Source organism: Chiroxiphia lanceolata, chromosome 2, assembly GCF_009829145.1.
Source record: "Chiroxiphia lanceolata isolate bChiLan1 chromosome 2, bChiLan1.pri, whole genome shotgun sequence".
NCBI lineage: Eukaryota > Metazoa > Chordata > Aves > Passeriformes > Pipridae > Chiroxiphia > Chiroxiphia lanceolata.
In genome coordinates, this window is record NC_045638.1 from 103,567,768 (window position 1) to 103,584,101 (window position 16,334).

At 41.3% G+C, this 16,334-nt stretch overlaps 1 protein-coding gene across 2 annotated transcripts; it reads left to right on the forward strand.

Moving 5' to 3' along the window:
• The first annotated feature begins 3,822 nt into the window (after nt 1-3,822).
• Nucleotides 3,823-15,891, forward strand: CCT8 (chaperonin containing TCP1 subunit 8). Of its 2 annotated transcripts, XM_032679764.1 has the most exons (16): nt 3,823-3,927; nt 6,283-6,373; nt 6,805-6,884; nt 8,056-8,205; nt 8,471-8,651; nt 9,396-9,457; nt 10,138-10,275; nt 10,724-10,902; nt 11,844-11,910; nt 11,990-12,077; nt 12,185-12,300; nt 13,512-13,583; nt 13,760-13,924; nt 14,328-14,447; nt 14,881-14,979; nt 15,654-15,891. In XM_032679764.1, exons 1-15 carry the CDS (start codon nt 3,868-3,870, stop codon nt 14,971-14,973), a joined length of 1,662 nt encoding a protein of 553 aa, XP_032535655.1. In that variant the 5' UTR covers nt 3,823-3,867; the 3' UTR covers nt 14,974-14,979; nt 15,654-15,891. The 2 variants fall into 2 exon arrangements, with proteins under 2 accessions (XP_032535655.1, XP_032535656.1); XM_032679765.1 differs by lacking the exon at nt 14,881-14,979.
• Nucleotides 15,892-16,334: the final 443 nt, after the last annotated feature.

The following is a 16,334-nucleotide window of genomic DNA, read 5'->3' on the forward strand; positions in this document are numbered from 1 at the left end:
GAATTTAACAAACAAGTGCCTACAGATAAACTGGGGATTTCCATGTGTACAGTAATAGATTTTAGCTGATGAAAGTGCAGCCAACTGCTAATAGCCAACCCTCTGACCTTTGGATGGTCCTTTAACATGGCAATGTCTGTGCAGAATATAAATGGTGTAGATGCACAGCTAAAAAAAGATCAAGGCCAAATTAAAGCTGTGATTAGACAGTGAGTCCAAAATAACTGCTGGTTATAACACAAAGAAATGTTCTAGTGATAATTGAATACAGATTAGTACATATGTATATTGCCTATATTCATAGTCACAAACATACATGTATATTTTGACTTTAGTGGTATTCTGGCTTTAAAAAAAGTAGCTAGCATAAGCTTCAATAAAAGCGCTGTACAAAGAGGGCAGTTCCAGAAATAATAGCATTATAGAATGCTCTGGGTTGGAAGGGACCCACAAGGATCATCAAAGTCCAATTCCTAGCGCTTCACAGGACAGGCACAAGAATCCCACCAGGTGCCTGAGAGAGCTGTCCAAATGCTTCTTGAATTCTGGAAGGCTTGGGGCTGTGACCACTTCCAAGGGGAGCCTGTTCCAGTGCCCAACCACCATCCGAGTGAGGAGCCTTTTCCTAATATCCAACCTAGACCTCCCCTGACACAGCTTCATGCCATTCCCTGTCACTGATCACTAAAGAGCATAGTGCCAGCCCCTCTGCTTCCCCTTGTGAGGAAGCTGTGACCACTGTGAGGTCTCCCCTGTCTTAGTTCTGGTCAGAGAAAGGTTAGTTTTTCCAGTACCCAGGAGGGGGCCATGGCCAGGACCTGGAGATTATTCTATACTACTTCACACCATTGCCAGAGGCAGGGTTAAGGGAATCTCTTCAGTGGAGAAGGGGTCTCTTTTAGTCAAGTAAGTGTGGTGGAGGGGGGCAGTTGGGTATTGTCTACTGTCAGGGGGTTTCTGTGTGAATCATTATTTCTTTTACCCTCTGTCATTAGTATTGTTGCTATTACTGTTTCCTTTCTTATCTCATTGCCGTTTTCAGTAAATTGTTCTTATCTCAACCTGTGATCTTTACCTTTTGTGCCTCCAGTTCTCCTCTCCAGCCTGCTGCAGGTAGACTGGGGGTGGAAGGTAGTGAGTGGTGCATGATTTCAGTGGGAGCACTTATCTAGGGAGTACTATTCGTGAACCAGAACACTGCTCAGTCTCACCCTCTCCAGGCTGAACAAGCCAAGTGATCTCAGCCACTCATCATATGAGTCCCCCTCGAGACCCTTCACCGTCTTTGTAGCTCTCCTTTGGATGTTCTCTAATAGTTTTATATCCTTCCAATATTGTGGTGCCCAAAACTGCATATAGACTTGAGGTGAGGCCACCCAGCACAGAGTAGAGCAGGACAATCACCTCCTTTGACTGGCTGGTGATGATGTACTTAATGCACCCCAGGACATGGTTTGCGCTCCTGGCTGCCAGGGCACTGCTGACTCATATTCAACTTGCCATTGACTGGGATCCTCAGGTCCCTTTCCATGATGCTGCCTGCCCTCCAGCATCTCATTCCCCAGTCTGTCTGTAAATCCAGGGCTGCCACATCCCAGGTGCAGAATCTGTGCTTGTCTTTGTTAAACTTCATACAAATATCTGGAGACAGCATAAGACACAGAAACACTGCTGCCCTGTGTCCATCTCTCCTTGTGCCAGTGCAAAGTTTTGCACAGCTATGTAGTGAGCAGGAAAGCTGAAAGCTGGCCAGGCTGCTTTGGGGTTAGTCTTAATGCAGATCAGTTCCCTAATCTGATTCATCACATGGATGCACAAATATTTGACAAGCGCTGCTTAAAATAATGGACTTTGAGTGTAGAATTGCTGGGCAACACCAAGTTCATGGCTGCAATATCACGAGCAGAAACACACATGGGTAAATTTAATTCTCCAAGCAAAACCGACTCTTAGGAAGAATCCTAAACTGGTGAGAGAACTGGACAGCTGAAGTGCTGAATAAGAAGAGTTGAGTCTTTCACCAAGTTGCTTATTTTACTCAAGTGGAGTTGAGTTATTGAAAAGCACCATGCAATGCTGTGATAGTTACTACTGGCCTGAGTGAACTGACTTTGCTTTTTGCTGTAGCTCCAACATTACACAAGTTAAATTTTCTGTATATAAATCACTTCAGAGACTAATTAAATAACAGCATTTTAATTATCGAAGAGTCAGTAAGGGAATGTCAGCTTCCTAGTCTGATGAATGCTCACAATTGTCAGACAATAACAACCCTCGACTTAATTTCTGAGCTGACACTTACTAAGGTTCTGATGAAACAAGTGCTTTGGAAAGATCATCCCTGAAAAATCAGAGAATATAGGTCAGAAGTTATGGAAAGATAAATATTCAGCCTTTCATGTTATGGAAAGATTGTAATGAATGTAAACTTGAGAAGTGTTTTTAATAGTAAAATCCCATTTCTTTATTATCCTACATACTATTTGTTGCCTTGATTTGTGGAATAACACTGAGCACCCAGGCTTTCACAACTTTGAAATAAATAATCAATGCCTCTCTCAAGTGTGTAATTATTGGCTTGTTGCACACCAGGTAATGAATTCAATTTTTGTGAACAACAATGGGGCAAGAGGGAAGGCTTCAAACTGAAAGTAAGTAGGTTTATACTAGATATTAAGGAGAAAGTCTTTACTGTGAGGGTGGTCAGGCACTGGCACAGGTTGTCTAGAGAAGCTGTGGATGCCCCATCCCTGGCAGTGTTCCAAGGTGAGGTTGGATAGAACTCTGAGCAATGTGATCTAGTGGAAAGTGTCCCTGCCCACGGCAGGGTGGTTGGGACCAGGTGATCTTTAGGGTCCCTTCCAACTCGAACGGTCCTGTGGTTCTAGGATACTTATTTTTCGTATCTGTGCATTGCGCTTCCATTTGGACAAGTCAGATCATGGCTGGGCTTCGCGAATGAAGATTTGGGAAGGCACTACCCACGCTTGTTGCAAGCACGTTGGTGGCTAAAAAGGTCAACACGAGATAGACATGCCCTGTTGCAAAAGGCACAGCAAAAAGATTCCCCAGGTGGTACACTCTGCGAGGTACGATTCTTTCTGCGCTGTCTTTTCTCCTCAAGAGTGATCCTGCATGCTTTCTCAAAAGCATCAGCAGCGTTATAGATAGTGTGTCTCCAGGCCTCCCGATTGGAGGCCAGAGTAGACCAGTTATGTTGATCAATATGGCCAAGGCTGAGATGTTGTTTCAAGGAGTCCTTGTATCTTCTCTTAGGGGCTCCTCTCTTGCGGCAGCCAGTGGCAAGTTCACCATAAAGCAAGATCTTAGGGAGGCGGTGGTCCTTCATCCTTGAGACGTACCCTGCCCAGTGCAGCTGTGTTCTCAGCAACATGGCCTCAATACTTGTGACTGCTGCTTGTTCTAGAACAGATGTATTGGTCACATAATCTGACCAGTGGATGTTTAGGATTGTGAGGAGACACTAGCAAAACATTTGACTGGAATCTGCTAAGTTTTATGACCAGTGTTTGCCACTGGTGCCTAGGAAGACTCTGCACTGCTTCTGGGACTTGTATTACAAAGTGTCCCGAGGAACGCCTTGGGGATGGTATGCTGAGCTCGACAGGGAAAGGAAGGCTCTGAGGGAGCCAATCCCAGCCCCTGTATCGGCGGGCGCGCCTTTCCCGACGCTCTTGCCGTTGTGGCGCCTCCTCCCGCCTTCCCTCCGTTCCTCCTTCCCTCCCTGCGTCCCTCCCGTGCTGAGGGGCGGAAGGACGGCCCGGCCCGGCCCGGCCCCGCCGCGCGCCTGCGCCGCCCCGCGCTCCCGCCGTGCCCTGCGCGCCGCGGCCCCGCAGCGGAGCAGAGATGGCGCTGCACGTCCCCAAGGCCCCGGGCTTCGCCCAGATGCTCAAGGAGGGGGCGAAGGTGAGATCATCTATGGATGGATGGATGGGTGAATGGAAGGGTGGACGGGTGGGTGGGTGGGTGCAAGAGGAGTCTCAGGGCGGTGGCGCGGGGAAGGCGCTGGAAGGCCGGCGGGGCCCGGCAGCACCACGTGCCCCGCGGGGCGGGGGCCCGGCGGTTCGCGCACTGCTCCCCGCCCGGCCCGGGCCCCCTCCGCGGTGGGGATGGGCTCCGGCCCGGCCCCGCGCTGCTGGAGGGTGGCGCCTGGCGCACGCAGCCTTCGAGAAAACTCTGCCGGGCCCGGGGGGCCCGGGCGCCGATGCGCCCTCTCGAGCTGTGCGCCCCACTCGTGCCCCCGCGGTTTGGAGAGCTTTTACAGCTTTTTCAGCCGGCCCCTGTCGTTGAAGCTGTTCAGAAGTGTCCGACTTGTTATAGAAACTGCTTGACTCTCCCTGTGTCTTTAAGAGAAGGACCTTTGTCAGCGCTGCAGATCAGTGCATATATTTCTTTTCCATAAATCCATATTCATTGTATTTAATATTCGTGGCTGGGCTTCGCGAACGAAGATTTGGGAAAGGTGTCTACCCACGTTTGTCACAAGCGCGCTGGTGGCTAAAAAGGCTAATACGAGATAGGTATGTCCGGTTGCAAAAGGCACAGCAGAAAGACTCCTTAGGTGGTAAATTCTGCAAGGCACGATTCTCTCTGCGTTTCCTTTTCTCCTCAAGGGTGATCCTGCGTGCGTTCTCAAAGGCATCAGCAGCGTTATAGATGGTGTGTCTCTAGACCTCCCTATTGGAGGCCATGTTATGTTGATCAATATGGCCAAGGCTGAGACGATGTTTCAGGGAGTCCTTGTATCTCCTCTTCGGGGCTCCTCTCTTGCAGCAGCCGGTGGCAAGTTCACCATAAAGCAAGATCTTAGGGAGGCGGTGATCCTTCATCCTTGAGACGTGTCCTGCCCAGCACAGCTGTGTTCTCAGCAACATGGCCTCAGTACTTGTGACTGCTGCTTGTTCTAGAACAGATGTATTGGTCACATAATCTGACCAGTGGATGTTTAGGATTGTACGGAGGCAGTGTTGCAAGATTTTGGTGGTATGGAAGGACTGAGCCTTAATAAAGCAACAGCTTTCTTTGAAAAGGACAGAAAGCAAGCAGGTGTAGGTTTTTTTCTCCTTATTCACAGAATCAACAGAAGGCTTTGGATTGGAAGGGACCTTAAAGATCATTTAGCTCCCACCCCCCTGCCATTGGCAGGGATACCTTCCACTAGAGCAGGTTGCTCCAAATCCCATCCAACCTGGCCATGAACATTTCTAGGGAAGGGGCATCCGCAGCTTCTGTGGGCAGCCTGTGCCAGAACCTCACCATCCTCACAGGGAGGAATTTCTTCCTGATGTTTAGTCTAAACCTGCTTTCTTTTGGTGTGAAGCCATTCTCCCTTGTCCTGTCACTCCAGGCCCTTGTGGAAAGTTCCTCTTTCTGATTAAGGGACTTCTATTACAGGGAAAAATAAGAACATTTCTGTTTGCTTCTATTTCACAGGAAGAAGAGTGAAGTTAAGCAGTTCTGAAAGCTCTCTGTTTCTTTTTAGAATCGTTGGAGCCAAATAATGGCATACGTCACGGGCAGGGGCAGCACAGGGAAACAAAGTGGTCTTACTGCTGGTTCACTAAAGGAGAATTCAAGGCCTAAATAGCAAGAGCTGTCTTCTTCTGCAAAACAAAGGAGTCAGCTGGCATTCTGAGATGTTTTTGTATTTAGAGAGTAAACATTAGAGACTACCTTTCTCTCTTATGGGCCACACAGTATGTTTTGTCCTACTCTTTCTTCTTTCTTAAGGCCCTTTCTGGAGATCCTGTCTCTTCTTAAGGTTTCAGAACTGAAGCCAGGCTGATCACAGCCTTAAACGCAAATATTTTACTAATGATTCTTCTGAATTTTCGAAACGCGCATGTTTGAACATGGAACTGAGTTAAATGATTTTTGTGGAGTACAGAGCTGTGAATAAAGAAGCACGTACAAAAATCTCTGCTAACAAAAACCCTTACCCCTCTCCGGTCTTGTCTTGGTTGTTTTCTATTTTCCTTTGTCATGTCACAAACTTTTTTGGAAGACTGAGGGAGTGCAAACTGTATTGAAAATTGAGTCACTGTTCAGATTTTCTGTTCAGAAGCTTTTTGTGCCTGCTGAGCTGCCTAGTTGAGAAGGAGAAAAGTAGTTCTTTTCTCACTGTCTTTGGGTAAGGTTTGGTTTCCATTTAAACTGTAAGTGACATCAATTTAAATGAATAAAAAATTTTCAGGGACTCACTAGATTGATGCTGCCTTTTTTTTGTTAGCCTAATTCTGATCAGATCATTTTTCTGTTTAGCATTATTCAGGACTAGAAGAAGCTGTCTATAGGAACATCCAGGCGTGCAAAGAACTTGCTCAGACCACCCGTACAGCTTATGGACCAAATGGTAAATAATTCCTAAAATTGTTGCCACTTTTTTGAGACAAATACTGTGTTTGGAGACTAAACATACCTTGACAAAGAAGCAGTTGTTTGTTTCTTGAGGAAACACACTGGAATTGCTGTAGAACTGTAAATGTATTCTTGTGACTATACAGATCAGATTTTATTTTGTTAGCTCTTGAGTTAAGTGCAGTGTATCTGCCTTTGCCGTGTTTTTGTAGCAGTTACTGTGTTCTCTTTGCTACCCTACTGCCATATGAAAGAGTACAAAAACTAAAGGAAAGATGATAACATGGCAGATAGTGAACTTAACCATAAATAAATAGGGCCAACATTTTAATATGCAGGATATACCTGAAAGTTTTAAAACTGTCTGTGTAAAAAATATTTGCATAACGAATTATTTTTAATTTTTTTTTTGGTTTCCCTCATTAGGAATGAACAAAATGGTTATCAATCATCTGGAGAAGCTTTTTGTAACAAATGATGCTGCTACTATCCTGAGGGAGCTGGAAGTAAGTTTTCTTGCTTCAGAAGATGTCAGCTGTGAACTGGTGTTTCTGTTCATGGGTTGCTATGGTTCTGACTGTCAGTAGGGAAATGCATGTCACTGTGGCAGATTTACATATGCCACTTTGTAAATAATTTACCTTTTTCACTGAATTTGAGACCCACAGTGAGGAATATAACTCTGTAAAGCAGCATTAAGTAGTTGTAGGAGAAGCTTAATAATTCCCTACTTTTCCCCAAACCACTGTGTAGATTTAGAAGAGGGTATGTCTAGGAATACAGTGTTCTGGAAAAGTCTGAATGAAATAGTTGTGTGTTAAATCTCCCAGTGTTGTTGGTTGCCATGTTCTCCTGTCTGCTTAGATTCCATCAGGTGAATTTAAGAAGCTGTGGATATAGCAGCATCCTCCTGTAAATACTGTGAAAGCATAAAAAGGCTGTTCTGTCCTAACTTTTCCTCGTACTATCAAATTCATATTTGTGACACAGCACAAATAATATTTTACTGAATTCTATACTTACTGACAGAAACTGTGTAAATATTAAGTATTTCCTTACTGAATGCATTGTGTTAGTGTTCAGTATGAGTAGAATAACTGGAAGTCTCAGTTCCATTTTTAAAAAATAATCTGCATACTAGTGACCTTATCTGATGAGTTTTGCATATTACTTTCTGGTATAAAATGACAACTGCTCTGATTTTATTCAAGAATACAGTGTTTTATTGCATTTATTTGAAAGAGAGGGGAAGCAGTGCAGTCTTTTAGCAGAAAAAATCCCCAGTAAAATTAAGTTGTAATTTAGATGTCTGCTTTGTTACACATGATTTCAGGCTGAAGATCTAAACTCTAGAGTGCTTTCTTGTTGCAGACCTTAGTTGTGAAGCCACTGCATCCTGTAAAAATAGCACAGAACCAATATCAAAGATGTATGATTCATGTTGTAGGGGCAACATTCAGTTCTCTGATTTTGTTTTAATATAAGTTTGTACTTCTTCGTATTAGAGAAGTCAGCCAATTAAGGTAATCTGTGCTACTTTCTTTTCCAATTTTGTGTGTTCTTAGTATCTCTAGATACAATTTGAAATAAGAGAGCTTATACTGGATGTGCAGAAAAGCCTGGAGCTGCATTCTTAGGTGGGATGTTAGTAACCAAGATGTATACCTTCTTTTAAAGGTCCAGCATCCTGCAGCAAAAATGCTTGTTATGGCTTCCCACATGCAAGAACAAGAAGTTGGAGATGGAACAAATTTTGTCCTTGTTTTTGCTGGAGTTCTTCTGGAGTTAGCAGAAGACCTTCTGAGGATGGGGTTATCTGTCTCAGAGGCAAGTTACATTGTTGTTGCAATTCACGTAGCTTGAATTTAGATTACAATTGGTCAGTATTTTCTAGGTTGTAATATTGTGAGTCACCTGCTTTCTTCTGAACTAATTTTTATAGATATAGATGTTTGAAGGAGAACTGTTTTGCTGCTTGTGATTGCTAGCTTCCCTTGAAAACTTCTGCATTTGCTGATGTTTTATGACTGTTTGAAAAGGAGAGAAAAACTGTATGAAGCAGTGTAGTGAATAATTATTGTTTGATGCACAGGTGATTGAAGGATATGAAAAGGCTTGCAAGAAAGCCCTAGAAATTCTTCCAGACTTGGTGTGCTGTTCTGCAAAGAACCTTCGAGATGTTGAAGAAGTGGCATCTTTGTTGCACACTTCAGTGATGAGCAAACAATATGGCAATGAACGTTTCTTGGCAAAGCTTATTGCTCAGGCCTGTGGTAAGTGGACAAGAATAGATGTGTGCATGCACCTGAAAATCTGAGTAGGTTTGCTTATGGTCATTACAGGTGCATGTAAGACAGAAAGTATGGTTAGTTTAACAGATTGAATTGGATGGAATGCTTTAGCCTCTGAAATAGGGCTAACCTTTCTCCTGTTTAACTCTTCATTGGCATTGTGGCTCAGAAAAGGTTTGTGTTTCCCACTAAACGTTTATAGAAATAGCTTTGTAGTCTTTTTAATGCAGAAACCCCTCTTTCTCCCTCTTTTTTTATAATTAGAAAGATGTATTGCGATTCAGATAAGCCGTTAGTAGTCTCAGCCACAGAACAATGGAAGCAAGACTGTAGTTCTGTTGAGCTGTTCTTTCCCTTTAGATTTCCAAGGAAAAGCCTTCATGTTTAGCTCCAGTGTTTTCTCAAAATATTTAGAGTCAGACTTTTCTCTTGAATGTACATGTATGAATCAATATTTGAACTCAGTTACTGAGCAGCTTGAGTAAGTGTTGCTTATTGATACTACATTGTAAAAAACCAAAGTTTCTGTTTCTCTTGATGTCAGTTATTAGCAGGTGATAATTGTCTTGAATTTAGCTAGGCATCTTAAACCATTGAAATTTAGTACTTCAGAAAAATCCCAGGGATTTTTTATGATGCCATTGATCTACTTTATTCATTAAGCAGCACGAATTAATTCTTTTTTGGTTTTGTTTTTTTTTGTGTTTTTTTTTTTTTTCCAAACAGTTTCCATTCTTCCTGATTCTGGTCATTTCAACGTTGATAATATCAGAGTGTGCAAAATTGTGGTAAGTTTGAAGTAGCTAGCTTTACTGTATTATTAACTGTAAACAGTTTAATGAAGGTTAATCTCTGAACTTTGAAAGAGCCTTTTCTAATTTCTGTTGTGTTGTGGCACGCATAGTAGATTTTGAAAATGGGTCTTTACTTTCCTTGTTTAGCCCAGTAGCAGCTTTGAGAAACAAAAATCATTGCTATTGAAAGTAATGTCAAATGGGGACAATGTAAGACAGTGTTTGTTGTTGCTGAATAAGCTAAAGTCTTATTTCTTTAAGCTGCAATGATAACTTAGCGTGTTCCATCCAAATGATTGTAAGGTCTGCTTTTCATGCAGTGTAGTGCAGCATTCTGAAAATATGGTGTTCCCTCATTCACCGAATCATAGAATCAGAGAATGTTTTGGGTTGGGAGAGACCTTAAATCCATCTAGGCCTCTGCCATGGGCAGGGACACCTTCCAGTATCCTGGATTGCTCCAAGCCCTGTCCAACCTGGGCTAGAACACTTCCAGGGATGGGGCAGCCACAGCTTCTCGGCAACCTGCTCTAGTGCCTCACCACCCTCACAGTAAAAAATTTCATCCTAATATTTAATCTAAATCTACTCTCTTTCAGTTTAAAGCCATTCTCCCTTGCCCTATCACTACATGCCCTTGTAAAAAGTCTCAAATTCCATTTATTCCCTTTCAGGGTGCTGGTATTTCTGCTTCCTCAGTACTGCATGGCATGGTTTTTAAAAAAGAAACTGAAGGAGATGTCACTTCTGTCAAAGATGCAAAAATAGCTGTGTATTCCTGCCCTTTTGATGGGATGATAACTGAAACTAAGGTATGTTGAAGCTCAAAATAAGTTACCTCTCTAAAAATAAGAGCACATAAACATAGACTTTAATATTTATATTCTTGACACTTGGTGATTGAGATATTTTGGTTAATATTGATTTATTAGTTTAAAAAAGTTCACAGAAAATGTTTGAACCTAATTTTACTTCACAGGGTTTTTGAGACTGGGGAAATAATGTTGGGGTTTTTTGGGTTATTTGAGCCAAACTGCATGCTTGAATGTCTGAACCTCAAGGTTGTCTAGAAATACCAGAATAGCCCATTTGGTTCTTTTTATTTTTTTTTTTTTTTACTTGTTTTACTTTGTTGCCTATGAAAGGTATCAGTATTACGAAATAAGATGACTTGAGGTTTATGGATAGGTTGGGAGACAGCATTGTTTGTCAGAGACTTGGTTTAGTGCTGAGTTGATAACGGTGTATGTGTTTCACTAGGGCACCGTCCTCATAAAGAATGCCGAAGAACTGATGAACTTCAGTAAAGGAGAAGAAAATCTTATGGATTTGCAAGTCAAAGCTATTGCTGACAGTGGTGCAAACGTGGTAGTAACGGGTGGCAAAGTGGCAGACATGGCTCTTCATTACGCCAATAAATACAACCTTATGTTAGTCAGGTAAGTACTAGAAGAGCATAAAAATGGTTGGTCTACCAGATTTCTGAAATGCACTCACCATCTTGTCGCTTAGCTCTCAAACAAATTACCAGAAAAATACTGCAGATTAGTTGTTTTGCTGGTGAGTCAAAACCTGACTTACAATTTGGTTGTTTCATAGCTTAAGTTTCTTGATAGAATTTCATCTTTGTATGACAGCTAATGGGGGAGTAATTTGTGTATAGGGTAGTTATTTGCTTTAAGTGTTTCTATAGCACACTGAAATCAAGAACATCAAAATTTCTAGATCTAGTAAAGAGGGATGTGGCCTCAAAGGCATGTGAGACTATTCCATAATGTTTTCTCCTCGTCACAGTCTTCTTGTGATGATTTAGCAATGATGAGATGCCTTCGTGCATCCCTAATGTGTTTATAGATGGCAATTCTTAATAACTCTGTGTCTTTATTCTGTTTGTCTTCTTACTTATAAATAAAGCATATTTGTAGATCCTCAAAATATAGTCTGCATAACATAAAGTCAGATTTACCAGCAGCAGCTCTCAATGTCTCACAAAAATAGGTGGTGCTGTGTTGAAAGCTGTAAATTTATTGGTGGTGTCCAAAAACATTTGCACTTCTGGAAATGGAATGTGGTACTGTAATGTCTTGTATAACAAAGGATTATTACAGAGGCATTGTAAAGATCAATTCAAGTTTTTTGCACTAGAGGAGGAAGTTTCATAATTTCCATGCGTTTGAACCCCTTACTTGTTTTTAAATTCTTAGAAAATAGTCTTTGCACAGCATCACTGAAAGTAGATAATTGTAACTCAAAAAAGTAGTTGAATGGATTTAATAACTTGATGCAGTAAATTTTGATCTTGTCACTGGTTTACAAAATGCTGCTGAGTTAAGAGAATATTCTTATGTATTAATGTTGTTCTGGAAACTTGTTTTTAAAGATTGAACTCCAAGTGGGATCTGAGGAGACTCTGCAAAACTGTTGGTGCAACAGCCCTACCCAGACTGGTATGGACTTTTCAAATGAGGAGCGGGAGGTGAGAACTGATGAGCAGTTTCACCTCGTAACTCTTGTTTTTCTTTCCAGACTCCCCCTACTCTTGAAGAAATGGGTCACTGCAGCAGTGTGTATTTATCAGAGGTTGGGGATACACAAGTTGTTGTGTTTAAGCATGGTATGTATGTTCTGTAGAACTGCTAGCACTGCTGTTCTAGAAAGTGTGATGTTCGTATGTGTTCTGTCTGTCAGAGAGTTAATTCAGTAATGCATGTGTCTGAACAGAAAAGGAGGATGGTGCCATTTCCACGATCCTCATTCGTGGATCTACAGACAATCTGATGGATGACATAGAGAGAGCAGTGGACGATGGTGTCAATACTTTCAAAGTACTCACAAGGGTGAGTAGCGAGAACACACAGGTTATCAAAAGTGAGCAGTGGATCAGTCTGAGGCAAGACTTGTGCCTGCTTTGTGCTCGTTTGCTACAAAGGCTGTAGCAGGTATATATGTTACCTGCTTAGGAGCCTTCTGGAGTTGTAGAGAAGGCTGTGTTGTACTGAGGTGTAGAGGGCTCTCTAGAGAAGATTGCTGCCAATGCTGTTGTGAATATAGGATACATAAAAGGTGGTGCTCAGCATGTACTGCACTCATTTTTTCCAGTAATGAGTGAATGCTTGAAGGTAGATTAGTTTTGTCACTTTCTAATGACAGTCAGCTCTTTCTTGATTTACTCTCTAAATGTTTTGTAATCTTTTGTAATGAGACCAGGCACAGAAGAAAATCTAGATAGCTTTATCATTTGGGATCAGGAGGAACTGATTGGTTGCAGACTAAATTTCTAATTCATTTGTATGAAGACATGCTTCCTCCACATGATACAGATATGCTTTTATGGGAAGAACTCAGTTGTACAGGGTTTTTTTTTTTCTGAGCAGCTTTTGTGGACTTGGCTATTCTTCTTTTTTTTTTTTTTTTTTAATACATAGGATGTTTCTGTATTTACTTGGAAAAAGACATGCAAAAATTGTTAAAACTGTTTGACCCTTAATCTCCTGTGCATACCAAGACATGCACATTGATTTAGAGTACAGAAACACCGTGCGTTTGTGATTGTCTCCAGGAGTTTTCCTGGCTTACGATTTATGATGATTACTTTTTGGTTTAAAAGACCAGAGTTAATAGGTAAATGCCTAATTTAAAATGAAAGAAAACAAAAGAGAAACTCCCAACACCTTGTGATACCTGTTGACATATTAAACTTAGTGTACAGTGGATTGGTTTCCTGCATGATATTCCCTCCGAAATAGTAGAAAAGATGAGAAAATCTAGGAATGCTATTATTAGTTAGCCAAGAGTTGAAATTGTTTAAAAAAAGCCAAACAATCCCAGACACAAACTCCACTGCATTATTATTTTGCTTTTTATAAAATGAATGAGTAAATTCTGGTAGATTTCCCTTATAATGCACGTTTGTTCGGAAGCCGTTTCTTAGTAAGTCTGTGTGGAATGAAGTTCTGTTGTACTCTATCAAGAGTATAAAAGTTCTGAAAAGTAAAAATTAATAGATGCTTCAAGCACAAAAACTGTTTTGGTGTGGTCTTGTTCACAGGATAAACGTCTTGTTCCTGGAGGTGGTGCAACAGAGATCGAATTAGCCAAGCAGATCACATCTTATGGAGAGGTACAGCAAATGGGCTTCTTCACTTCTCATTTTTTCACACCTCTTACGAAAAATACAAAAATTACTTCATACAAACATATATATGTATGTGTGTGTATTAATAAAAAATGTAGGGGAAAATGCCATCCTGTCTTAAGGTTCTTGAAATGCTGACATGGTTTTCAACTTCACTTTAGACCTGTCCTGGGCTTGACCAGTACGCCATCAAGAAGTTTGCTGAGGCATTTGAATCCATTCCTCGAGCACTGGCAGAAAACTCCGGAGTAAAAGCTAATGAGGTCATCTCCAAACTTTATGCTGTGCATCAGGAAGGGAAGAAAAATGTTGGATTTGATATTGAGGTAAATAGTCTCTCATGTTACTTGGTGCCCTGCAGCACAGGATTATATTTAAAAGTACTTCTATTGGAATGAAGTATTTATAGATTATTTTAAATCATTGGAAGCTCTGCATTGCACAGTCTGGAATAGCAACTTGTTAGAATTGAAATACTTAAGTGTTCTAATCAGCAAGCAGTTAAATTCAGCACAGTGTAGTGACCCTGTAGGCCAGTAGGAGGTGAGGTGGGATACTGAACTAATGTGACAGCAAATAAGTCTTCAGTAATTATTGGTTTTGTCTTCCTGCCAATGGATTAGGAATGAAGGTTTTCTGAAGGGAGACGATGAGATCAGAGAAGTGATAATATCTTGCTAGGTAAAAGCCTGAGAAAGTTTTGAATGATGTTTTTCCCCCATCTGATAGGCCGAAGCTGCTGCAGTGAAGGATATGTTGGAAGCTGGTGTATTTGACACATATCTTGGAAAATTCTGGGGTATCAAGCTAGCTACAAATGCGGCAGTAACTGTCCTAAGGGTTGATCAGGTAAGCTTACAGTAATTTGGGTGCTGAGTTGAAACCTTGCAGAACCCTCATGCAAAGCAGGTGAATCTTCTGGGAATGCAAGGTGTAAAAATTAATGGTATTTGAAAATGCGGTTTGTTTATTTCTTATAGTGAAGAAGTAATTTGTTCAAGAGCTTGTAATCTGGAATGGTGCTGCTTCTATGGCAGCGCTATTAATGTTTGTTAGTTTTGAGTTTTGTTTTTTAAAGATCTGACAGTCGATACTTGTATTCAGAAAGTTGTCCTAACTTCTTTAGGAACAAGATGTAAAAGAAGAAACCTTCTCTCACGTATTGTTTTCACACGAAAATCCAATTTTTAGGAATAATAGAGGTTACAATCTTAATGATAAAAGTCTTTATTTATTTTGTGAAACTTTAGCGAAAATGTATTTGCATGTAAAATTTCTGTAGATTATTATGGCAAAAACAGCAGGCGGTCCAAAAGTCCCTAAGCAACAAGGACATTGGGATAAAGATGACTGGAAAGATGAGCCTGAAAAATAGTGTGCAGTAAGCTCTGTTTTCTCTAGCAGAGAGAGGTATCTGTGTGTGAGTGCATGCATGAGTTCATTGACCACACGTGGCAGGTTGTATCTTTGTTGGTGACACGTAACACTGCTGCCTTCTGCTGTGTACTGATGGCTACACCCCGTGTTTGTGCCTTTGCAAACGAATTTTACTCCTAAACCCAAATTTTCATGGAAGGAATGACAAATGCAGTTTCAGTTTTACATTACTTGTCACTATAGCAAGTGCAGAGAATGAGCCTTTAACATGGTAGGACTAATGGACTTCACAGTTTTCAAGTGTGATATTTAGATGCAATAATTCAGAACAATAGCTCTGATAATTCTGCTTTCTGTAGCGTGCATCCTGTAAACTAGTCCGTTGCTGGTCTGTTTAAGCACTCACTTTCTGTAGACTAACTGGTCTGAATTTGCATGCAAAAATGAGGTAAAATACCTTTTTTATTGTATCAGGGTTCAGCTTCTGCCTTTTTCAAGAAAAAATAACTAAGTTGTGAGTATATCGATTAGATGGATAATAGTAATCACTGGCTTAGGCTCAGAGTAGGGAAACTGCATGAATTTAGTGAATGCTAACAGCATCATGTGGGTGTTGTAAGAGTAGGGTAAGAGCCTGATTCTAACGTTAGCTTTTTCTACTTCTCTATTCTCTTCAAGATCATTATGGCAAAACCAGCTGGTGGCCCTAAACCTCCATCAGGAAAGAAAGACTGGGACGAAGACCAAAATGATTGAACAGTTTAACTGTATTTCTTAAGTGACATGATTATGTGAGGTTTTTAATATCCCAGTTGGAACCTTTTGCAATGTTTTGCTTTTGCCTTTAAGTTATGAACAGTGTACAATGGAGTGCAGAACTTCAAACACTTCAATAAACATACTCACTGTTAAAATGTTAACACTCATTTTATTTGGATCTAGCATGACATGGTTGTTCCTAATCCATGAAATGTGTAGGATGACTGTGTGTGGGTGTGGTGAGCTGACCTTGACTGGCTGCCTGACACCCTCTCCCAATGAGGAAGGAGACAACTTCTCAGGCTCTGAGATAAACATTGGAGATCACATACCAGTGACTGTCACAGGCAAAACCAACTCAACATACAGGGACACCAAATGAGTGTGCTGCAGGGAGCTCATAATCTGTACTTGTTGCAGCTGTTTGTGCTCTTATTTGTGCTCCTTAGCCAATACTTGAGTGTAAACAGTCAAATGAATATTGAAAGTGTGGCAGCAGGTCTGTAGGCCCTCTACTCTGCTCTCGTGAGACCCCCGCTGGCATATGGCTTACAGTTCTTGTGCCCCCAACATAAGAAGGGCATAGAACTGTTAAAGCAA